Source organism: Chiloscyllium plagiosum, unplaced genomic scaffold (genome assembly GCF_037043375.1).
Source record: "Chiloscyllium plagiosum isolate Xiang-an unplaced genomic scaffold, Cpla_swu_hap1 HiC_scaffold_38, whole genome shotgun sequence".
Lineage (NCBI taxonomy): Eukaryota > Metazoa > Chordata > Chondrichthyes > Orectolobiformes > Hemiscylliidae > Chiloscyllium > Chiloscyllium plagiosum.
In genome coordinates this window covers 31,120,700-31,145,508 of record NW_028270176.1, presented here as the reverse complement: position 1 = coordinate 31,145,508, position 24,809 = coordinate 31,120,700, and the positions used below count along the sequence as shown (strand labels likewise).

Sequence of the window (24,809 nt, the reverse complement as noted above, 5' to 3'; positions counted from 1 at the left end):
GGAACCCCATCCAGGACAAACATATAAATAGAAAGCAGGAGACAACAGCTTCGCTTCACTTGGAAGTCGCCACTGATGATGGTACCTAGCCAGGTAATGAAACGTCTGGATATTAAACCTACAGCTCAGTGTGCAAACCTACACCCTGTTTTCATTGTACCAGCTGTATATGGTAAAAACAACAAATAAAGCTACTCTCCCCTACTCACTACATGTGAAACATATATCCTGAGAGGTTCCAGAGCTGTGCTTTTCCAGCATGATGCTGTCTTGAAGTTTAGAAAAATGACAAGTGACCTTATTGAAAGATGAGAGGTTCCCCAGGGACTTGGTAGATGTGGAGAGGCTATTTCCGCTTGTGAGGGAGTCAAGGGACAGACGGTGTAACCTCAGGATAAGGGGTCATCCAGTTAGGACAGTGATGAGGAGGAATGTCTTCTCTGAGTGAATCTGTGGAATTATTCACTGTCGAGGGACGCAGAGGTTGGATTACTAAATATATTCAAGATTTTTCATCAGTAAGGGGAACCAAGCATTATGGGAAAAAGACAGGAAAGTGGAGTTGAGGGTTCTCAGATCAGCTATTGAATGGCGGAACAGATTCGATGGACCGAATGGCCACTTTCTGCTCCTGTATCTTCTGATCAAGGGATTTGAAAACACAGTGAAGAATTTTAACGATCGAGGCTTGACTCAAACCAATGTGGGTCAGCAAGCACAGGAAAATAGGGACTTGCCATGAGTTAAAATGGGCACGGAGATGACAGAGAGTGGGGGGTGGGGTTGGGGGGGGGGTGAAGTCATGTGACGTTCCTGACAGTCTTTGATGTTGGTGATGTGTGGTGGAAATTGTAAACAGATTAGAGTCACAGGATGCTACAGCACCGAAACAGGCACGTCAGTTCAGCTGGTCTATCCCAATCATAATGCCAAACTTGCCCCATCTGCCTGCTCTTAGCCTATATCCTTCCAAACTTTTCCTTTTCAGCTACTTATCCAAATGTCTTTTAAATGTTGTAAGTGTACCTACACCCCCCCACTTCCTCAGGAAGGTCATTCCACACACGAACCACTCTCTGTGTAAAGCACTTACTTCTTGTGTCTTTTCTCCTCTCATGTTAAAAATATGCCCCTCTAGTCTCAAAATCCCTCATCCTGGAGGGAGCTGCCATTCACCTCTATAAGGTCACCCCTCAGCCTCCTACGCTCCAGTGAAAAAAGTCTCAGCCTATCCAGCCTTTCTTTATAACTCCAACCCTCCCATTCCCGGCAACATCCTGGCAAATCTCTCCGGAACCCTCTCCAGTTTAATAATATCCTTCCTATAACAGGGCGCCCAGAACTGGACACAGTATTCCAGAAGGGGCCTCACCAATGTCCTGTACAACCCCAACATGACGTCCCCAACTCCTACACTCAAAGGGCTGAGCAATGAGGGCAAGCGTGCTAAGCCCCTTCTCAACCCCCCTGTCTATATGTGAGACAAACTTTAGAGAATGATGTACCTGAACCCATAGACCTCTCTGTTCTACAACACTACCCAGGGCCCTACCATTAACTGTATAAGGTAAAAACAATGACTGCAGATGCTGGAAACCAGACTCTGGATTAGTGGTGCTGGAAAAGCACAGCAGTTCAGGCAGCATCCGAGGAGCAGGAAAATCGACGTTTCTGGCAAAAGCCCTGCCCTCGTCTGTTTTATCAAAATGCAACCCCTCACATTTATCCAAATTAAACTCCAACTGCCCCTCCTCAGCCCAGTGGCCCAATTGATCAAGATCTTTTTTTTTAATCTTAGATAACCTTCTTCACTGATTGTTTTCATCTTGGATGGTTATTATGGCAAAATATGGCCACAGCTGGAAATTATTGAAAGCTTGCTGACTTGAAATGCCAACTCTGTCCCATCCTACTCGGACCTGCTAAGCATTGCGTAACAGTGTGGGGGTAATGTTACTGTAGTCCCAGTGGACTGCACTCTCAAGGAAGGGAGATAACTGCTTTAATATGAAGGTCAGCCCATCTCAGCCGATGGCCAACGTCGAGACACCAACAACAGCATGGCGGCCTTAGCCGGGGGAGTTGGAACCCGTATGCTTGGCATCACTCGACAGGCATCCAGCCAACTGAGCTGCCATTAATGTACGCCCTCTGCATTGTGAGGAAAGGTAATTGATGTAAATCAAACTGACCAAGGGAGGTCGAAGCTACTGTGATGCATTGTCCAAGTCACAGGCATTTCTGGAATGTTACCTGCGTCTCTCTCTGTTTCCTCATACTATGCGGTGCTGTCAGATTCTTGTTTCCAAAAGGCTCAGAGAAATGCAAATCAGCCACATCGCACATTTCGGTCCAATACGTCAGTCAACGGTGCCTATCCTTGTTTCACGATTCGGCACTGTTTGGAATATGTCGAATGGACCCAGCTTTTTCCGGTTACCCTTGGTACTTCTGTTTCTCACACGTGAGTCTACCTGTCGCTGGGGGTGCTGTCGGTGGGGACCTTTTGACCAGCCTGGGAAACTTTGTTGAGTTGGTCATTATTTGGGTAGGGCAGGTTTTATACGAAAATAGTTGGTAGGAGGAAGGAGATCAATGGGGATTTTGGTTTTACTTTGAACTCTCTGGGTCAAAAAACTTGAAGCAATCCCAGCCGTTTGGGAGTGGAATCCCAATAACCCTGACCACAAGCAGCTGTTGATTTGATCTTTTGTTTTGGAGGTCTACGTGGCCAATGTTTGACAGAATCAAGGCGCTGGAAATGAGGCAGGGATCCTACCGGGAGGCAAATGTCATTGTTTGGAGGAACTAAAGCAATTCCAAATATTCTACCACTCGGTCATTTCAGGGTTAAATCAGAAAGTAATTGTATTTCCAGCGGTAGTACAAAAGAGAGATTATCTATCTATTCTCTCCAACATCTTGAATCCTCCTCTCTCCCCATCTCCTGTCTTGATTCTCTCAACTCTCCCCAAGTTTCTCTCTCCCCACTCTCCCCAAACTCTCGCTCTTCCCTCTGCTTCTCTCCCTCCACTCAATCGCCCTGTTTCTTTCTCCTCAGCTCTCCCTTTGTCCCTCTCTCTCTCCTCCTTCTCTCCAATTTCTGTCCCTCCCTCTGGTCCTCTCTCTCTGTCTCTCCCTCTCCTCAATTTACCTGTACTCTGTCTCCTCTCACCTCTCTACTTATCTTTTCCTCTCCCTTCAACTATCTCCATTTTTCTCTCAGCCCCCCCAATGCTCTCCTTTCTACTCTCTTCCCTTTGACCCTACCTCACTCTCTCTCCTCACTCTCCCCAGCCTCTCTCCCCTTTGACCCTCCATCTCCTCTCTTCACTGAACTCTGTCATTGACTCGTTCCCTTCACTCTCCATGTATTCTCTCTCTCCCCTCAATTCTTCCTCTCTCTCTCTCCTCAATCTCTCCAACCTCTGTCTCTCCCTCTCTCTCTCCTCACTCTCTCCAATCTCTGCCTCTTTCTCTCTCCTCACTCTCTCCAATCTGTCTCTCCCCCCTCTCTCTTCACTCTCTCCAAGCTCTGTCTTTCCCCTCTCTCTCTCCTCACTCTCTCCAATCTCTCCCTCGCTCTCCTCACTCTCTCCAATCTCTCCCTCTCTCTCCTCACTCTCTCCAATCTGTCTCTCCCCCCTCTCTCTCTTCACTCTCTCCAATCTCTGTCTCTCCCCGCGCTCTCCTCAATCTCTCCAATCTCTGTCTCTCCCTCTCTTGTCACTCTCTCCTATCTCTCCCTCTCTCTCGTCACTCTCTCCTATCTCTCCCTCTCTCTCGTCACTCTCTCCAATCTGTCTCTCCCCCCTCTCTCCAATCTCCGTCTCTCCCTCTCTCTCTGTCTCCCCTCATTCTACAATCTCTGTCTCTCCCTCTCTCTCTCTCTCCTCACTCTCTCCAATCTCTGTCTCTCTCTCTCAACCTCTCTTCCCCTCACTCTACCTGTAGTCTCTCTCCCCTCAACTCTCTGTCTTTTTGTCTCCCTTCAACTGCCCCCGGTTCTCTCTCTCCCTTGCCCCAATACTCTCCTTTCTACTCTCCTCCCTTTGACTCTACCTCTCTTTTTCCACATCCTCCCCAGCCTCTCTCCCCTTTGATCCTCCATCTCCTCTCTTCCCTGAGTTCTTGCCATTATCTCTTTCCCCTTACCAACCATATATTCTTACACTCCCCTCAACTCTTCTTCTCTCTCTCTCTGTCTGCCCGCATGCTCGCTCTTCCGTACACAACCCTCTTTGTCTTCCCCAGCTTTCTCTCGGTCTCCCACCTCCCACTATTCACTGTCTTTCCCATCCCCACTTAGCTCTCTCTCCCTGTTTTCCCAACTCTCCCTGCCAGCTCACTCATTCTTTCCCCCTCACCCTCCCATCCTCACTCTGTCCTCACTCTAATCCCCTTCTTTCCTAGATCTCCCCTCTCCCCCTCACTCGTTCACCTCTCCCTACCAATCTCTACAGCCCCTCAGTCACTCTCCTCTCTCTCCCTCCTTGCCACTGCCTCCTCACCCCTTCACTCACTCTACCCCTTCTTCGACGTCTCCTCCTTCCTCACTATCCACACTGTTCCCATCTCTGTTCACACTTCTCTTTCTCCCTGTCTCCTTCTCACCCGGCCTCACCCTCACCATACCTCTCACCCACCTCTCCCCATTTTTCCCCTCTCCCTCCTTACCTTCCTTCACCTCCTCAATGTCTCCTTGTTCCTAACTCAACTCTCTCTCTGCCCCCTCACATTATCCTATCCCCTCAGAGTACCTACAACCCTTCCAACTCTCTCCCTGACACCCTCACTCCCTCCTCCACCTTCCAACTCTCTCCCTGTCACCCTCACTCCCTCTTCCACCTTCCAACTCTCTCCCTTTCATTCTCACTCCCTCCTCCACCTTCCAACTCTCTCCCTGTCACCCTCACTCCCTCTTCCACCTTCCAACTCTCTCCCTGTCACCCGCACTCCCTCTTCCACCTTCCAACTCTCCCCCTGTCACCCTCACTCCCTCTTCCACCTTCCAACTCTCTCCCTGTCACCGGCACTCCCTCTTCCACCTTCCAACTCTCTCCCTGTAACCCTCACTCCCTCTTTCACCTTCCAACTCTCCCCCTGTCACCCTCACTCCCTCTTTCACCTTCCAACTCTCCCCCTGTCACCCTCACTCCCTCTTTCACCTTCCAACTCTCCCCGTCACCCTCACTCCCTCTTCCACCCTCCAACTCTCTCGCTGTCACTCTCACTCCCTCTTCCACCTCCATCTATCTTCCAACATCCCCTCCCCATTCCCCTGCCTCTCCCACCCCTCTCTCCCCTCGCTGACTCGCCATTCCTCCACCTCCTGTCTATTCCCCTTTCCTCCTTTTATTTCTTCCTTTCTGCTTCCTATTCCCACCACCCCCCCCCCCCCCAACCCTGCTCCTTCTCCCTCCCTCTCGGTTTGGTAAAACAGCATAGACAGAGACCTTTACATGGACAGAAGTTTTACGTTAGAAGAGGCATTGGGAGTCCTGAGCTGCAACTCTCACCAAAAACCCTTTTCCGTGTCACATGTTAGAAAGCACAATTTGCGACATAATTAAGACGCAAGGCGAAGACATTTTTTTCAATGCAGTGTACTCCACCTTGTTCTGGGTTTTACCTCTCAGTCAGTACGGTAAAAGGAAATTTAACACCGACCCAACTCTCAGCAGAGAACCTTAGGCCCGGTCTACTCTGCAGCCCTGTAGCTGTCTGCAGTTCTTTGTCGTTACCAAGGTAACTCCAGCAGGTAAACACGTTCTGAACAGGAAACTCACTCCCCGCAGAGCCATGGAATGCAGAGCAACCTGTTGGGTCTCATTTCAATTGAAGGTTAACTGTTGGAGAGTCAGGACAGAAAAATGTCAACACTGTGACATCGGTGCCCTGTCAGTCAGCAATAAACAGGAGTTAATGTCTCTCACAGAAATGCAAGAGTAACCCATTCTGAATGTCATGAGTTGAGGGTTGTGAAAGGAGTTTTCATCCTGGTCTGTCTCTCTCTCTCTCTCTCTCTCAGCTGCAAAGGGGAGGATTTAGAGAATCAGTGAATCCCTACAGTGTGGAAACAGGCCATTTGGCCCAACAAATCACACTGACCTTCCAAAGAGTATCCCACCCCAGACCCATTCCCCTCTTCCTCTACATTTACCCCTGACTAATCTATCCTAACCTGCACATCCCTGGACGCTATGGGACAATTTCCCATGGCCAATCCACCCTAACCTGCACATCCTTGGGCACTACGGGACAATTTCCCACGGCCAATCCACCCTAACCTGTACACCCCTGGACACTATGGGACAATTTCCCATGGCCAATCCACCCTAACCTGCACATCCCTGGGCACTACGGGACAATTTCCCACGGCCAATCCACCCTAACCTGTACACCCCTGGACACTATGGGACAATTTCCAATGGCCAATCCACCCTAACCTGCACATCCCTGGACACTATGGGACAATTTCCCATGGCCAATCCACCCTAACCTGCACATCCCTGGGCTCTATGGGACAGTTTAGCATGGCCAATCCACCCTAAACTGCACATCCCTAGATACTATGGGACAATTTCCCATGGCCAATCCACCCTAACCTGCACATCCCTGGGCTCTATGGGACAGTTTAGCATGGCCAATCCACCCTAACCTGCACATCCCTGGGCACTATGGGACAATTTCCCATGGCCAATCCACCCTAACCTGCACATCCCTGGGCTCTATGGGACAATTTCCCATGGCCAATCCACCCTAACCTGCACACCCCTGGACACTATGGGACAATTTCCCATGGTCAATCCACCCTAACCTGCACATCCCTGGACACTATGGGACAATTTCCCATGGTCAATCCACCCTAACCTGCACATCCCTGGGCTCTATGGGACAGTTTAGCATGGCCAATCCACCCTAAACTGCACATCCCTAGATACTATGGGACAATTTCCCATGGCCAATCCACCCTAACCTGCACATCCCTGGGCTCTATGGGACAATTTCCCATGGCCAATCCACCCTAACCTGCACATCCCTAGATACTATGGGACAATTTCCCATGGCCAATCCACCCTAACCTGCACATCCCTGGGCACTATGGGACAATTTCCCATGGCCAATCCACCCTAACCTGCACATCCCTAGATACTATGGGACAATTTCCCATGGCCAATCCACCCTAACCTGCACATCCCTAGATACTATGGGACAATTTCCCATGGCCAATCCATCCTAACCTGCACATCTTTGGACTATGGGCGGAAACCGGAGCACCCGGAGGAAACCCACGCAGACACGGGGAGAATGTGCAAACCCCACAGAGACAGTCGCCTGAGGCTGGAATCGAACCTGAGTCCCTGGCGCTGTGAGGCAGTAGTGCTAACCACTGAGCCACCATGCCTCCCCCCAAGAGTCCTCCAAGAGTCCAAGTCACAGCTTGGAGACACTGAGGTCAAAAGCACAGAAAAAGGCCCTTCGACCTATTGTGTCCGTGCCAGTCAAAAACAACCATCTACCTATCCTAATCCTATTTCTCAGCACTTGGCCCATAGCCTTGGAATTGCAAGTGCACGTTGAAGACCCTTCTTCAGTGAAATGAGGGTGTCTGCCTCTCCCACCCTGACGGGCAGAGGGTCACATCACACCATTGGAACGCTCCACATTAACATCCAGAATACTGCATCCCCCCAGTGGCAGGAGGATTAGGAAGCAGGGGTTTGAAAAAGAAATGGGAGGGAGCGGTGGGTGAGGGTAAGACGGGGTGCTGTTGGAGATGACGAGTATTTTCGTAGAGAGATATGAGCTGGGACTGCAATGCCTGAAAAGGCATTGGACGTAGGCTCTGTTGGAATCTTCAGAGAAATATTTGGAGGACTGTGGGGGAGTGAGCAGGAGGACTGATTGAAGAGATCCTTCAAAGAGCTAGCACCGGCGTAATGAATTAAATCATCGAATCCCTACAGCGTGGAAACAGGCCATTCAGCCCAACAAGTCCACACCAACCCTCCAAAGAGTGTCCCACCCAGATACATTCACCTACCTTATTAGTCTACATTTACCCCTGAGTAAGACCCTTAATCTACATATCCCTGTACACTATGGGATAATTAGCATGGCCAATCCACCCGAACATGCACATCGCTGGACCCTATGGGACAGTTTAATATGGCCAATCCACCCAAACGTGCACACCTTTGGACTGTGGGAGGAAACCCATGCAGACAGAGGGGGAATGTGCAAACTCCACACGGATAGTTGCCCAAGGCAGGAATTGAACCCGTGTCCCAGCCACTGTGACGCAGCAGCGCTAACCACTGAGCCACCATGCCGCCCACTGAGTGGGCTCCTCCTGTGCTGTCTCATTCGAAGGGCAGGGCTGATCTAAACTCTAGTTCTTTCTCTTACAACAGTGAGGCTTGACCCTGTTACTGTGTCTAATGGGACAAGAGTGAGGGTCATATTAAACATTTAGCCTATCCTCAGTTATAAGACACAGAGTGTGCAGAGCTCATTATGTAGGTCGCAACATCAGCAGGTTTCATATTTTTAAAAATTCACTCATGGGATATTGGTGTTGTGGGCTGGGCCCAGTATTTATTGCCCTGTCCCTAGTTGCCCCCCTTGAGAAGGTGGGGGTGAGCGGACTTCTTGAGCCGCTGCAGCCCATGTGCTGTAGGGTAGACCCACAATGTTCCTGAGGGAGGAAATTCCAGGATTCTGACCCAGGAAGGAACGGCCGATATATTCCCAAATCAGGATGGTGAGAGGATGGGAACTTGCAGGGGGTGGTGTTCCCATGTACCTGCTGCCCTTGTCCTTCTAGATGGAAGTGGCCATGGGTTTGGAAGATGCTGCCTGAAGGTCTTTGGTGAGTTTCTGCAGTGCATCTTGTAGCTGGTACACACTGCTGTTACTGAGCGTCGGTGGGGGGGGGAGGGAGGGGATGGTACACACTACTGTTACTGAGCGTCGGTGGGGGGAGGGAGAGGATGGTACACACTGCTGTTACTGAGCGTCGGTGGGGGGAGGGAGGGGATGGTACCCACTGCTGTTACTGAGCCTCGGTGGGGGGGGAGGGAGGGGATGGTACACACTGCTGTTACTGAGCGTCGGTGGGGGAGGGAGTGGATGGTACACACTGCTGCTATTGAGCGTCGGTGGGGGGAGGGAGGGGATGGTACACACTGCTGTTACTGAGCATCGGTGGCGGGGGGAGGGGATGGTACACACTGCTGTTACTGAGCGTTTGTGGGGGGAGGGAGGGGATGGTACACACTGCTGTTACTGAGCGTCGGTGGGGGAGGGAGAGGATGGTACACACTGCTGTTACTGAGCGTCGGTGGGGGGAGGGAGGGGATGGTACACACTGCTGTTACTGAGCGTTGGTGGGGGGAGGGAGGGGATGGTACACACTGCTGTTACTGAGCATCGGTGGGGAGGAGGGAGGGGTTGGTACACACTGCTGTTACTGAGTGTCGGTGGGGGGAGGGAGGGGATGGTACACACTGCTGTTACTGAGCGTCGATGGGGGGAGGGAGGGGATGGTACACACTGCTGTTACTGAGCGTCGGTGGGGGAGGGAGGGGATGGTACACACTGCTGTTACTGAGCGTCGGTGGGGGGAGAGAGGGGATGGTACACACTGCTGTTACTGAGCGTCGGTGGGGGGGAGGGAGGGGATGGTACACACTGCTGTTACTGAGCGTCGGTGGGGGGAGGGAGGGGATGGTACACACTGCTGTTTCTGAGCGTCGGTGGGGGAGGGGGGGGATGGTACACACTGCTGTTACTGAGCATCGGTGGGGTGAGGGAGGGGATGGTACACACTGCTGTTACTGAGCGTCGGTGGGGGGAGGGAGGGGATGGTACACACTGCTGTTACTGAGCGTCGGTGTGGGAGGGAGGGGATGGTACACACTGCTGTTACTGAGCGTCGGTGGGGGGAGGGAGGGGATGGTACACACTGCTGTTACTGAGCGTCGGTGGGGGGAGGGAGGGGATGGTACACACTGCTGTTACTGAGTGTCGGTGGGGGGAGGGAGGGGATGGTACACACTGCTGTTACTGAGCATCGGTGGGGGGAGGGAGGGGATGGTACACACTGCTGTTACTGAGCGTCGGTGGCGGGAGGGAGGGGATGGTACACACTGCTGTTACTGAGCGTCGGTGGGGGAGGGAGGGGATGGTACACACCGATGTTACTGAGCGTCGGTGGGGGGAGGGAGGGGATGGTACACACTGCTGTTACTGAGCCTCGGTGGGGGAGGGAGGGGATGGTACACACTGCTGTTACTGAGTGTCGGTGGGGGGAGGGAGGGGATGGTACACACTGCTGTTACTGAGCGTCGGTGGGGGGAGAGAGGGGATGGTACACACTGCTGTTACTGAGCGTCGGTGGGGGGGAGGGAGGGGATGGTACACACTGCTGTTACTGAGCGTCGGTGGGGGGAGGGAGGGGATGGTACACACTGCTGTTTCTGAGCGTCGGTGGGGGAGGGGGGGGATGGTACACACTGCTGTTACTGAGCATCGGTGGGGTGAGGGAGGGGATGGTACACACTGCTGTTACTGAGCGTCGGTGGGGGGAGGGAGGGGATGGTACACACTGCTGTTACTGAGCGTCGGTGTGGGAGGGAGGGGATGGTACACACTGCTGTTACTGAGCGTCGGTGGGGGGAGGGAGGGGATGGTACACACTGCTGTTACTGAGCGTCGGTGGGGGGAGGGAGGGGATGGTACACACTGCTGTTACTGAGTGTCGGTGGGGGAGGGAGGGGATGGTACACACTGCTGTTACTGAGCATCGGTGGGGGGAGGGAGGGGATGGTACACACTGCTGTTACTGAGCGTCGGTGGCGGGAGGGAGGGGATGGTACACACTGCTGTTACTGAGCGTCGGTGGGGGAGGGAGGGGATGGTACACACCGATGTTACTGAGCGTCGGTGGGGGGAGGGAGGGGATGGTACACACTGCTGTTACTGAGCCTCGGTGGGGGAGGGAGGGGATGGTACGCACTGCTGTTACTGAGTGTCGGTGGGGGGAGGGAGGGGATGGTACACACTGCTGTTACTGAGCGTCGGTGGGGGGAGGGAGGGGATGGTACACACTGCTGTTACTGAGCCTCGGTGGGGGGAGGGAGGGGATGGTACACACTGCTGTTACTGAGCGTCGGTGGGGGGAGGGAGGGGATGGTACACACTGCTGTTACTGAGTATCGGTGGGGGAGGGAGGGGATGGTACACACTGCTGTTACTGAGCATCGGTGGGGGGAGGGAGGGGATGGTACACACTGCTGTTACTGAGCGTCGTTGGGGGGAGGGAGGGGATGGTACACACTGCTGTTACTGAGCCTCGGTGGGGGAGGGAGGGGATGGTACACACCGCTGTTACTGAGCGTCGGTGGGGGGAGGGAGGGGATGGTACACACTGCTGTTACTGAGCCTCGGTGGGGGAGGGAGGGGATGGTACACACTGCTGTTACTGAGCGTCGGTGGGGGGAGGGAGGGGATGGTACACACTGTTGTTACTGAGCGTCGGTGGGGGGAGGGAAGGGATGGTACACACTGCTGTTACTGAGCCTCGGTGGGGGGAGGGAAGGGATGGTACACACTGCTGTTACTGAGCGTCGGTGGGGGGAGGGAGGGGATGGTACACACTGCTGTTACTGAGCCTCGGTGGAGGGAGGGAGGGGATGGTACACACTGCTGTTACTGAGCGTCGGTGGGGGGAGGGAGGGGATGGTACACACTGCTGTTACTGAGCCTCGGTGGGGGGAGGGAGGGGATGTTTGGGGCCAATCCAGCAGAGGGCTGCTTTGTCCCTGGGTGGTGTTGAGCTTCTCGAGTGTTTTTGGAGCTGCCCCCATCCAGGGACATTTCTCCACTAGCCCAGTTTAAATAGGGAGCTGCTGTGACATTTTGTATGTTGACCCCGATCCGAGTGTGGCACAACATATTGACACTTGCCCTGTCCGCTCACTGCTCACGAAAGTAAAGGCGACTTGTCTTTCAGATGCTCAACGTGGCAAGCCTGTGACATAAACCGTTTTCCCCTGTGCAGGTACGTTGACACCAATCAAAATCGAGCCCGGGCTGACTGAGTTTTATGTCATCCCTGGCCACAACCTCACCCTGTTTGCCAACTTCACAGTGGAACCAAAGGATACCATCTATAGTGGCACTTGGAGAAAAGATGTGAGAGAGATTGCAGAATGCCAAAAGAGTACCAGCCGGATCTCTGGAGCTCAAGAGCGAGTGGATTGCGCATTGCAGAATTCCAACATCTCGTTAACGCTGAGAAACTTCTTTCCCAATGATGTGTGCACTTACACCCTCGAACTGGTCTCAGATGAGGGGGAAAAGGAAAATGTTCAGTTTGCAGTCAAACTCTATGGTGAGTGAACAGTGAGCGCCTAAATTTCCGGCTTTTCTCGACGTTAGGCCGACGGATTTGGCGAACGAACGAATGAGGAAGGTGGCAGGAATCAGAAATCAATATGTCGAGTTGCTCACATTCCGTGCGAGGGGTTCGGATGAGAGATGTGCCCCATCACAGCAACAGACAACAAGGGCTCAGAGTGGACAGTGTGGAGCTGGAGAGGTGTCCGAGGAGTTGGAAGCTTGCTGTCTCCATTTGTCTCTCTAATTGCCCTCAAAATAGGACAGGGAGTAGATCATAGAGTCACCGAAACATTGAGTCTTACAGCAAAGAAGTGGGCCCTTCAGCCCATCAATTCTATGCCGACCAACAAACTACACTCATCCCATTTACCTGCACTTGACCCATAACCTCCTATGGCTGGCATTCTAAGTGCTCCAAATTCTTCTTAAGTGTTGCAAGAGGACCTGCCTCCATCACCCTCTCAGGCATATTCCTATCAACCTTGAGATAAAGTTTGATTTTCCCGTCAGATCTCCACTAAATCACTTACTCCTCATGTCAAACTGATGCCCTCTGGTGTTCAACTTACCTGCCACAGGGATGGGATTCTCACGACCTACCTGTCCAAGCCTCTCGCACCTTTGTGCGCCTCAATCAGGTTCCCCCTCAGCCTCCTCGGCTCAAAGGGAAAACTGACTCTGACCACCCAGTCTGTCCTCGTAACTGAGAGGTTCCACCCCAGGCAACATCCTGGTGAATGTCCTCTGCACCCTCTCCAGTGCAATCCAGAGCAGAAAATGTGTTGCTGGAAAAGCGCAGCAGGTCAGGCAGCATCCAGGGAACAGGAGAATCGACGTTTCAGGCATAAGCCCTTCTTCAGGAATGAGGAAAGTTTGTCCAGCAGGCTAAGATAAAAGGTAGGGAGGAGGGACTTGGGGGAGGGGTGTCGGAAATGTGATAGGTGGAAAGAGGTCAAGGTGAGGGTGATAGGTCAGACTGGGGTGGGGGCGGAGAGGTCAGGAAGAAGATTGCAGGTTAGGAAGGCGGTGCTGAATTCGATGGATTTGACTGAGACAAGGTGGGGGGAGGGGAAATGAGGAAACTGGTGAAATCCGAGTTCATCCCTTGTGGTTGGAGGGTTCCTAGGCGGAAGATGAGGCGCTCTTCCTCCAACCGCCATGTTGTTGTGGTCTGGCGATGAAAGAGTCCAAAGACCTGCATATCCTTGGTGGAGTGGGAGGGGAGTTGAAGTGTTGAGCCACAGGGTGGTTGGGTTGGTTGGTCCGGGTGTCCCAGAGGTGTTCTCTGAAACGCTCCGCAAGTAGGCGGCCTGTCTCCCCAATATAGAGGAGGCCACATCTGGTGCAGAGGATGCAATAGATGATGTGTGTGGAGGTGCAGGTGAATCTGTGGCGGATATGGAAGTTTCCTTTGGGGCCTTGGAGGGAGGTGAGGGGGGAGGAGTGGGCGCAAGTCTTGCACCTCCTGCGGTTGCAGGGGAAGGTGCCAGGAGTGGAGGTTGGATTGGTGGGGGGTGTAGAAATGACGAGGGAGTCACGGAGGGAGTGGTCTTTATGGAATGCTGATAGGGGAGGGGAGGGAAATATATCCTTGGTGGTGGGGTCCGTTTGGAGGTGGCGGAAATGACGGCAGATGATGCGCTGTACATGAAGATTGGTGGGGTGGTAGGTGAGGACCAGTGGGGTTCTGTCCTGGTGGCGGTTGGAGGGGCTGGGCTCAAGGGCGGAGGAGCGGGAAGTGGAAGAGATGCGGTGGAGGGCATCGTCGACCACGTCGGGGGGGAAATTGCGGTCCTTGACTGTAACCTGAGACCATCCTACTCAGGACCAACAACACCAGCCATTTTCATGGCAATCTCAAGCTTACATTTGACATTCACATCCAAGTTGTTAAAGTATGTAACAAGCAACAACCTCTCAGTTACGAGGAGAGACTGGGTGGTCAGAGTCTGGTTTCCCTTTGAGCCGAGGAGGCTGAGGGGGAACCTGATTGAGTACATTACTGGTCACAGGCTTCCAATCGCAAAACTAAACCCTCCACCATCACTATTTGCTTGCAATCGCAGCCCAGTTTCGGATCCAGTTTGCCAACTTGCCTTGGATCCCATGGTCTCTTCCCTTTTGGACTTGTTTTCTATGTGGGCAAAAAGATTCTGGATTAGACTGGTGCTGGAAAAACACAGCAGTTCAGGCAGCATCCGAGGAGCAGGAAAATCGACATTTCGGGCAAAAGCCCTTCATCAGGAATAGAGGCAGGGTGCCTGAAGGGTGGAGAGATAAATGAGAGGGAATGACCTGGGAGTTACAGTGGGAGAGGGACTCCCTGAGATTCTTGTAGAGAGAGGAGGAAAACTTCTTCAAGGCAGGCATCCTTGCAAGAGGATTCGCAGTAGGGTTAAAATCATCGAGGTAAATGAAGGACTGCATGGGACCTTGTCAAAGGCCTTCATGAAGTCCATGCAAACCACTTCAGCTGCACTGCCCTCAATTAGATAATGAGTCACCTCTTCAAATCCAATTTGTCAGACAGGATCACTCTTTCGCAAATCAATGCTGACAACCCCTGAACAATGTACAGAGAGTGGCGCTGGAAAAGCACAGCAGGTCAGGCAGCATCCGAGGAGCAGGGGAATTGATGTTACGGGCATAAGCCCTTCATCAGGAATCCACATCAGCTTATGTCCGAAACGTCGACTCTCCTGTCCCTCGGATGCTGCCTGACCGGCTGTGTTTTTCCAGCACCACACTCTCTACTCTGACCCTCCAGCATCTGCAGTCCTCACTTTCTCCTACCCCTGAGCAATTCCTACCTTCCCAATTAATCTTGTCACTCAGAATTTTTTTTCCACGACCTTGCTTACCACTGACGTGAGACAAACTGGAGTGCAGTTACCTGACCTGTCTCTGCTACCCTTCTTGCACAAAGAAACCACATTATTTATCCTCCAGTCATCTGGCACTTCGCCAGTGACCAGTGAAGCATTAAATATCTCTACCAGGACCCCAGCAAGCTTCTCCCTGCCTCCTATAGCAAGCTCCAGGTACAGTTACCCCTTTGCATTCAGTAGGTCTCACTCTTTCCTTTTGCTCTTGATGTACAGATCAAAACTGAAAATGTGTTGCTGGAAAAGCGCAGCAGGTCAGGCAGCATCCAAGGAACAGGAGAATCGACGTTTCAGGCATAAGCCCTTCTACAGGAATGATTCCTGAAGAAGGGCTTATGCCCGAAACGTCGATTCTCCTGTTCCTTGGATGCTGCCTGACCTGCTGCGCTTTTCCAGTAACACATTTTCAGCTCTGATCTCCAGCATCTGCAGTCCTCACTTTCTCTCCGTACAGATCAAAAGCCTTGGGGCTTTCCTTAATCTTATCTCCCAAAGATATTTCATGGCTCCTCTTAGCCCTCCTAACTTCTTGTGTGTTAGCAGCCCCCTGTACTTTTGAAAAGCCTCCCTTTTTTCTTTTAAGGCAGGGTACCTGACATATGTGTCCTTCTTTTCCTTTATCAACCTGTTGATATTCCTTGACATTCAGGGTTCCCTGGACTTTCTGCCCTCGCCCCTCACTCTAAGAGGAAGATGCTAGCCCTGAATTTTCACTGTACTACTGTTAGAAGATTCTCATTTTGCAAATGGAGACTTACCTGCAAGTCGCTCCTCCCCCTCTATGTTCGACAGATCCTGACTAATGATATTGAAATTGGCCTACATGGACACTTAACCTCAGCTGAAACTATATCTCCTTCCATAATGACCTTGACACATCTGGAGTTATGGTCACTATCTCACTCACTGAAACTTCAACCATGTGACAGCTTTATTTCCCCAGGATTCTCCAGCACAGCCCCATCTCCAACAAAAAAATCTCTTTGTGTATATACATTGTCACAAAAACAGTTCGATTCTGTACAGTTGTATACCAAGTAAATAAACAAAACATTGGATTTTGACTCTATCCAAAATACCCAAAGACCTCCCTTGCACATACAATCCTCATATTTACAGAAACTTGAGGCAACAGGAGGGTCCGCTAACTGAATGGACCTCCATTTACCTTCAGCAGGAAGACCTCAGAGTGTGGTCTTTCCCCACTGCCCCTTAGCAGCAGCTGCTCAAGCTTTACCATGTCCCTCAGCACATAGTCCTGGACCTTGGAATGTGCAAGTCTGCAACCCTGGGTCAAGGTCAACTCCTTCAAGACTAGCACGTTTCGGGCAGACCTAAGAGTGAACTTCACTGAGTTGATGGTCCTCCAGGTACTGTCGATGTTTGTCTCGGTGTGCGTCCAGGGAACAGACCGTATATCGCGGAGACCAGCATCACAGAGCTGCTCGGGATGAACCTCGACACAGACCACTGTATCTTCCTCCAGACTTCCTTTACAAAGCCACGTTCCAGCAGGAAATGTGAAACAGCCTTAAAACCCCTGCAGCCACTTTGAGGACGGCGTGCGGTAGCACAGATTGGCTGGGTCTACTATCCCAGTAATATTAGCAAAGTCAAAATCCCCCCTACAGCTGGAACCCTGTTTCCCTCACACCTTTTTGTGATGCTTTCAGAACTGCTCCTCCAGCTTCCTCTGACTATTGGGAGGCCTGTAGCATAATCCCAGTTAAGTAATCATCCCTGTTTTGTATCTGAGCTCCACTCAGATGGCGTCTCTTGAAGGACCTTCTTGAACATCCTCTCTCATTACTGCAGTGACGATCTCCTTTATCGATTATATAATTCCTGTACCTCTCTTACATGCATCCTAGTCATGCCTGAAACGTTTTGACTCGAGAGTGTTGATTTGCTGGCTCTGTCCTCCTTCAACCATCTCTCAGTGTTTGCAACAACATCATATTTCCACTTGCTCATCAATGCTCTCAGTTCATCTGTCTTACCAGTAAAGCCCCTCTTGCATTAGTATGGATACAATTTAGCTTTTTAGACCACCCCCAGTTAGGCATATTGTGCCCATCACGCAGTCATAGACTCATACCACACGGAAACAGACACTGTGGACCCACCAGTCCATGCCAAACGTAGGGTCAGTTCTTCTATAACACTATAGCTATGTCTTGTGCAAACCTGTGTTATAGTATAATCGTGCTTTAGAAACAGTGCTTAAAGGGTTAGCGCTGTAATCGTGTTACAGCCAAAACCCATTTTAAACATTTGTGCTTTAGAAACAGTATCCACAATTCGTCAATTGCATTGCAGCAAATTCATGCTGATGAAATGCATGTCATAACAGAAAGACCTGTAATCCCAAACTAACCCAGTTCCACCTGCCCTGCTCCGGACCCATCTCCCTCCAACCCTTTCCTGTTCATGTCCTTATCCAAATGACTTTTAAACATTGTAACTGTCCCCACATCCACCACTTCCTCAGGAAGTTCATTCCACATGTGAACCACTCTCTGTACAAAATCATTTGCCCCTCGTGTCTTTTATAAATCTCTCTTCTCTCACCTTAACAATGTGCTCTCCAGTCTTGCATTCCCTCATCCACGGGAGAGTACACCTACCGTTAACTCTATCTATGCCCTTCATTGTTTTATAAACTTCAATCAGGTCTCCTCTCAACCTCCTACACACCAAGAAAAATGTCCCAACCTATCCAGCCTCTCCTTATAACATAAACCCTCTGTCCCTGGCAACACCCTGGTAAATCTCTTCTGAACCCGCTCTAACTTAATAATATCTCTGCCTACTTGACTGCGCTAGCATTGCTTCTAGATCTGCTTGGACCTTGGACACGATTTTACACCGACTCTGTGTTGCATCCCCCTGCTGGGTCAATTTAAAATCTCCCAGATCAATTACGATCTCTTTAAGATCTTAGATCTCTGAAAATATTTGATCTCTCAAGAAAATTAATCCTTTCCCATCCAGGGACAACCCATCCATAGTGTAGAAATCCCATCTATCCCAAAAGCTGTCCCAATGATGCAAAAATCGAACACCCTTCCTCCTACGCTATCCCTTTAGCCAGTTATGGCTGGAGTTCTGTGTATAGTTCTGGTCCCCACATTACAGGAAGGGTGGGATTGTACTGGAAAGGGGTACAGAGGGCGATGCATCAGGATGTTGCCCTGGGATGGAGAATTTGAATTGAATTGAATTGAGTTTATTTATTGTCACGTGTACCGAGGCACAGTGGCAAAGATTTCCCTTGTGAGCAATCCAGGCAGATCACAGAGTTAAGTAGCATAGATTGTAAATAATAGGTAAATAGCGGCAAAAACCAAAACACAGGTACAGGAGAATGTTAAGAGCTTGTGAGATTTCAGTGATTGAGAGAGAGAGAGGAGGAATACGCTCGGAATGTTTTCGCTGGAGCTGAGATGGTTGACGGGGGATCGATAGAAACACAGAAAATAGATACAGGAGTAGGCCAGTCAGCCCTTGGCACCTGAACCATCATCCAATACCATCATGGCTGACTGTACAATCTCAGGATCCCATTCCCACCCTCTCCCCTTGATCCCTTTAGCCCCATGATCCACATCCAGCTCCCTCTTGGATATATCTAATGAACTGGCCCCAACAGCTTCCTGTGAGACAGAATTCCACAGGTTCCCAACTCCCTGAGTGAAGAAATTCTCCCTCATCTCGGTCCGGAATGGCTTCCCCCTTTTATTCTTGGACTGTGACCCCTAGTTGTGGACTTGCCCCAACATTTCTCCCACATCCAGCCTATCCAATCCCATCAGGATTTTCTATGTTTCCATGAGAATTCCTCCCCCTCACTCCTCTAAATTCCAGTGAGTACAATCCCAGTCGATCCAGTCTTTCCCCATATATGAGTCCCACCATCCCAGGAATCAGTCTGGTGAACCTTCGCTGGGATCCCTCAATAGCGGGAATGTCCCTCCCTCAAGACTAGGAGACCGAAACTGCACACAGTCTTCAAGGAGTGGCCTCACCAAGGCCCTGGGTAACCGCAGCAAGACACCCTTACTGTGATACTCTAATCCTCCCACTATGTTGCAGGTGTACAGGAAATTGGTTCGGCCACTTTTGGAATATTGCGTGAAATTCTGGTTCCCCTCCTATCGGAAGGATGTTGTGAACCTTGAATGGGTTCAGAAAAGATTTACAAGGATGTTGTCAGGGTTGGAGGGTTTGAGCTACAGGGAGAGGCTGAACAGGCTGGGTCTGTTTTCCCTGGAGCGTCGGAGGCTGAGGGGTGACCTTATAGAGGTTTATAAAATCATGAGGGGCATGGATAGGATAAATAGACAAAGTCTTTTCTCTGGGGTGGGGGAGTCCAGAACTAGAGGGCACAGGTTTAGGGTGAGAGGGGAAAGATATAAAAGAGACCTAAGGGACAACTTTCTTGCACAGGGTGTTTGGAATGAGCTGCCAGAGGATGTGGTGGAGGCTGGTACAACGACAACTTTTAAAAGGCATCTGGATTGGTATATGAATAGGAAGGGTTTAGAGGGATATGGGCCAGGTGCTGGCAAATGGGACTAGTGTAGGTTAGGGTCGATATGGGTGAATTGGACCGAAGGGTCTGTTTCTGTGCTGTACAGCTCTCTGACTCTCTAACTCTGTGAAGGCCAGCGCACCATTTGCTTTCCTCACTGCCTGCTGTACCTGCCTACTGACCTTTAGCCACTGTCCCACCATGATCCCCAGATTATGAGGAGTACAGATTTTCCTGAAAGGTCATTAGTGAACCACATGGGACTCCACGGCTTTCAGCAGCAGGTACATGGTCAACAGCAAGCTAGATTATACACCTGCTGGCTTCTACCTGAATTCAAATTTCATGTTATGCCACGTTGGACATTTGACCTCATAGCCCAGAGCATTAGCCTGAGACTCGGAACTACTAATCCACCACCACTTCCCAAATACTCAGGAAGAAAGACATTGCAAGGTAGCAATCAAATGGAATGGGATTATGGGGATGGGTCTCTCAAAGAACTGGTACAGACACAATGGACTCTTCCTGTGCCAATTCTTTTGATGATTCTATGACGCCCTTTTGCGATTTTAACGCCGCCCATAAACCATGTCTTGACACAGGAAACGAATCCTCACCTATTCACGCTGTCTTCTGGAATCATCCCCATCGATCCCTATTTGAGACATATATATCACAGTGACATGAATAGTAACTTGTTCAGCGAAAGGTTAGAGATTCTTTCTCATCCTGTCCCCTCTAGACCCCTTTGTTCCTTTGTTCCAATTTCACTCAGTAAAATGTAAACTTACGCTTAGTTTGAAGAGAAAAGCAGAGACATTCGGAACATTGAACTGAATTTATTGTCCCGTGTACCGAGGCACAGTGGCAAAGTTTTCCCTTGTGAGCAATCCAAGCAGATCACAGAGTTAAGTAGCATAGATTGTAAATAATAGGTAAACAGCGGCAAAAACCAAAACACAGGTACAGGAGAATGTTAAGAGTTTGAGAGTCCATTCAGTATTCTAACGACAGTAGGGTGGAAACTGTTACAAAACCGGCTGGTTAGTGAGTTCAGGCTGCTGTACCTTCTCCCCGATGATAGAGGTTGTAGAACTGCCGGGGTGGGATGGATCTTTGAGAATACTGGGTGGCCTTTCCTTGACAGCGGCCCTGGTAGATGGATTCTGTAGATGGGAGGTTGGCCTTTGTGATTGTCCGGGACGAGTTCACCCCTCTCTGTAACCATCTCCGATCCTGAATGGTACAGTTGCCATACCAGGTACTGATACATCCAAGCAGAATGCTCTCGATGGCGCTCCTATAAAAGTTGGCTAGGGTATTCACCGTCATGCCAAATTTCCTCAGCTGCCTGAGGAAGAAGAGACGTTGTTGGGCCTTTGTAACCAGTTCACCCACATGATGAGTCCAAGAAAGCCTGTTGTGGATGACCACTCCCAGGAGCTTGACACTCTCCACTCATTCCACCTCTGTGCTATTAATGTGTAGGGGGACATGAGTAACATCCCGCTGAAAACCAATACAGTGGAACCTCGATTATCCGAACGAGATGGGCGGACACTATTTCGTTCGGATAATCGATTATTCGGAAAATCGATTAAATGCCTTTCCTCGAGGGCTCGGAATTTTTAAGTCTGCTCCCTGTTCAGGAGCCTGCAGCAACACACAGTGCGTGAGGCCCCGCCCCCAAACCCAATCCAACCCCGCCCCCCCCCCCAATCAGGTCCAAATCCACCCGCGCCCCACCCCCCAACCTCGTCCAAACCTGCCCCCCGGCCCCATTCCGGTCCAAACCCGCCCCCACCCAGTCCAACACCACCCCAGACCCCCAGCACAAAGCGTGCGAGCCCTTGCCCCCAACACAGCGCCCCCACTCCCCTCCCCCCGCCCCACCACTACCCCCCCCCCCCACCCCGTCCATCCCCGATCCCTCTCCAGGGCATCCAGACTGCACACCAACAATAAGATTACTGCGGCAGCTACGTTTGTGGGGTAAGTCTCCAAATAGCGCACAGACACAGCCACAGTCACACACACAACTTTTTACTGCAAACTTTTGACAGGTTTCACGTTTGCCCTGTACAGGACAACGTTGGAGAGATCATTCCTGGGAAAGGGAGGGAGGTGGGGAGGTTAGGGTACTCCAGGGAAAGTGTGTGGGGAGAGAGAGAGGGTGGGAGGTCAGTCATTTGGAGAGGGTGCCTGTTTAATCACTGTAAACAAAAGACACGATCAGTGCTGGAAAGATGTCTTTGATGTAACGTTTCTACCGGGACCTCCTTCGGATAATCCGATTTTCAGATAATTGGTATTTGGATAATCGAGGTTCCCCTATAATGAATTCCTTGGTTTTGCCAGGAAGCTAGGTTGTTCTCAGTGCACCATTTTTCCAGGTCTTCCACCCAGACAGCTGAAGTCACGATGACCAGTTTTGGTCTGGTTCAGAACCTTAAGACCATAGACCATAAGGAAGGGGAAGAGGAGGAGGCTGTTCTGCCCTCCAAGCCTGCTACCCCACTCAATAGGATCATGTCTGAGCTGACATTCCTCACATCCAAGTTCCTGCCCTTGCCCCATAACTCTTGATTACCCAACTGATCAAGAATCTATCTCAGCCTTAAACATACACAAGGAATCTGCCCCCACGGGTGACTGTGGCAGGAGTTCCAAAGACCCACAATCCCCGAGAGAAGAATGACTCTTGTTTTTTTATTATGTATTTATTGAGGATTCCCACCCCCAGGTAATAATCTCTTCCAACCTCCCCTCTCAGGCAGAAGGTACAGACGCCTGAACACATGCACCAACAGGGTGAAAAACAGCTTCTTTCCTGCTGTTATTAGACTGCTAAACAGGCCTCTCAAAGTTCAAATCTAATGTCAATCCCACTATTGTGAACCTCCTGTGCAGTGTAACCTGTACGTCTCACTCAGCCTAAACACCCTATGATCTGTCTGTCCTTGTACGTTCGGATCTGCCCGTACTACGCACATAACAAAACCTTTCACTGCACTTAGGTACATGCAACAACAACCAATCAAATCAGAGGCTGTAGACCAATCATTCTTGGTGCATTGGTTTGTAATTAGCTTCTCTGCTGTTTGTCAACCCTTTTGTTCTTCACAGAATCTATTTCAACACCCAGTGTTAAATGGAACGAGACGGAGTTCGATATAGGTGGCAACCATACCTTCATATGTAAGATTGAAAACGGAACAAATCCACAATTTCACTGGGAAAAGGATGATGAAACATTGACCAATGACAGCAGACATTCAATATCAGAGAGTGGCATTGTTTTGATGATTGTTGCTATTAATGAATCTGATTGTGGGTCATACAAATGTGTCATTAAGAATGACGTAAATCAGAAGGAAGTGCAATTTAATATATCTAGTAAGTGTTAAACACGTTTATAAAAATGGCATTTGTGGAATAATTGAATATAATGCTACTATTTAAATAATATCCCTATCGATAAAGTGCTGAAAATGCAGACTGGGTTGGATGCCATGGGGAATGCAGGATTGTAAGGGTAGGGGAGAGGGGTGGGTCTGGGTGGGATGCTTATCAGAGGGTGATTGTGGACTTGATGGGTTGAATGGCCTGATTCCGAACCGTAGGGGTTCTCTGAATGTTCAGTCTGCGGTAGATCCAGCATCTACACTTAGAATGGGATTAATGATGTCAACTTGTCACAGTGCAGTTCCATTCTCCTTCCAATGGTGTGACCTGTCTGTGAAATTATTGACCAGGAAGGTCAATGTTCCTTTCTGTGTATTCTCAGCACCAACAGTGTTATCTTTCCTGTATTTATAGAGGGACCCATTCTAGTTGAGTCTCACCTTGAATGATGCTACACCGTCTGGGATCTCCGTATCCCTCCAAGTTTGGAGGAATTTCCTCTCATTCCACATGTCCATCACTACAGCTGCGTAGCCTCTTAGTCCTGGAACCATGACATGCCACAACCTCATTAAACCACTCCTTCAAACCTATTTCCGCGACTCGTGTTTTGGTTACCAGATCTAGTACCTCCTTGCTTCACTTGGCATCCAGTTCTGCATCTTCAGGTAGCTTTTGGCTATCAGTGCTCTGATATTCTGCAATGTGTTGTATGGAATGAGACTCAGTCCTAAGGTAAAAATCTGAATTTGTAGAGATGGGTCACAGAAATAAATAGAATCCCGACAGTGTGGAAACTGGCCCTTCGGCCCAACAAGTCCACACTGACCCTCTGAACAGTAACCCACCCAGACCCATTCTCCTACCCGATTACCCTATATTTACCCCTGACTAATGCACCAACACATCACTGAACAATATGGACAATTTCCCACTGGCAATTCACCCTAACCTACACATTCCTGGACACTATGGGACAACTTAGCATGGTCAATTCACCCTAACCTGCACATCGCTGGGCACTACTGGACAATTTCCCATGGCCAATCCACCCTAATCTGCACATCCCTAGACACTATTGGACAATTTCCCATGGCCAATCCATCCTAACCTGCACATCCCTGGGCACTGTGGGACAATTTCCCATGGCGAATCCACCCTAACCTGCACATCCCTGGGCACTATGGGACAATTTAGCAAGGCCAATCCACCCTAACCTGCACATCCCTGGGCATTATGGGACAATTTAGCATGTTCAATCCACCCTAACCTGCACATCCCTGGGCACCACGGGACAATTTAGCATGGCCAATCCACCCTAACCTGCACATCCCTGGACACTATTGGACAATTTCCCATGGCCAATCCACCCTAACCTATGCATCCCTGGGCACTATGGGACAATTTCCCATGGCCAATCCACCCTAACCTGCACATCCCTGGACACTATGGGACAATTTCCTATGGCCAATCCACGCTAACCTGCACATCCCTGGACACTATGGGACAATTTAGCATGGCCAATCCACCCTAACCTGCACATACCTGGGCACTATGGGACAATTTAGCATGGC

At 50.4% G+C, this 24,809-nt stretch overlaps 1 protein-coding gene across 2 annotated transcripts in view; it reads left to right on the top strand.

The window, feature by feature from the left end:
* The first annotated feature begins 2,347 nt into the window (after positions 1-2,347).
* Positions 2,348-24,809, top strand: part of LOC148139376 (hepatic and glial cell adhesion molecule-like) — a 38,779-nt gene continuing 16,317 nt past the window's right edge. For both annotated transcript variants that reach the window (XM_087980741.1, XM_087980740.1), the window contains exons 1-3: positions 2,348-2,464; positions 12,068-12,400; positions 22,957-23,226. In XM_087980741.1, the coding sequence (XP_087836867.1) occupies positions 2,410-2,464; positions 12,068-12,400; positions 22,957-23,226 (658 nt within the window). In that variant the 5' untranslated portion in view covers positions 2,348-2,409. The remainder of the gene's footprint in view (positions 2,465-12,067; positions 12,401-22,956; positions 23,227-24,809) is intronic.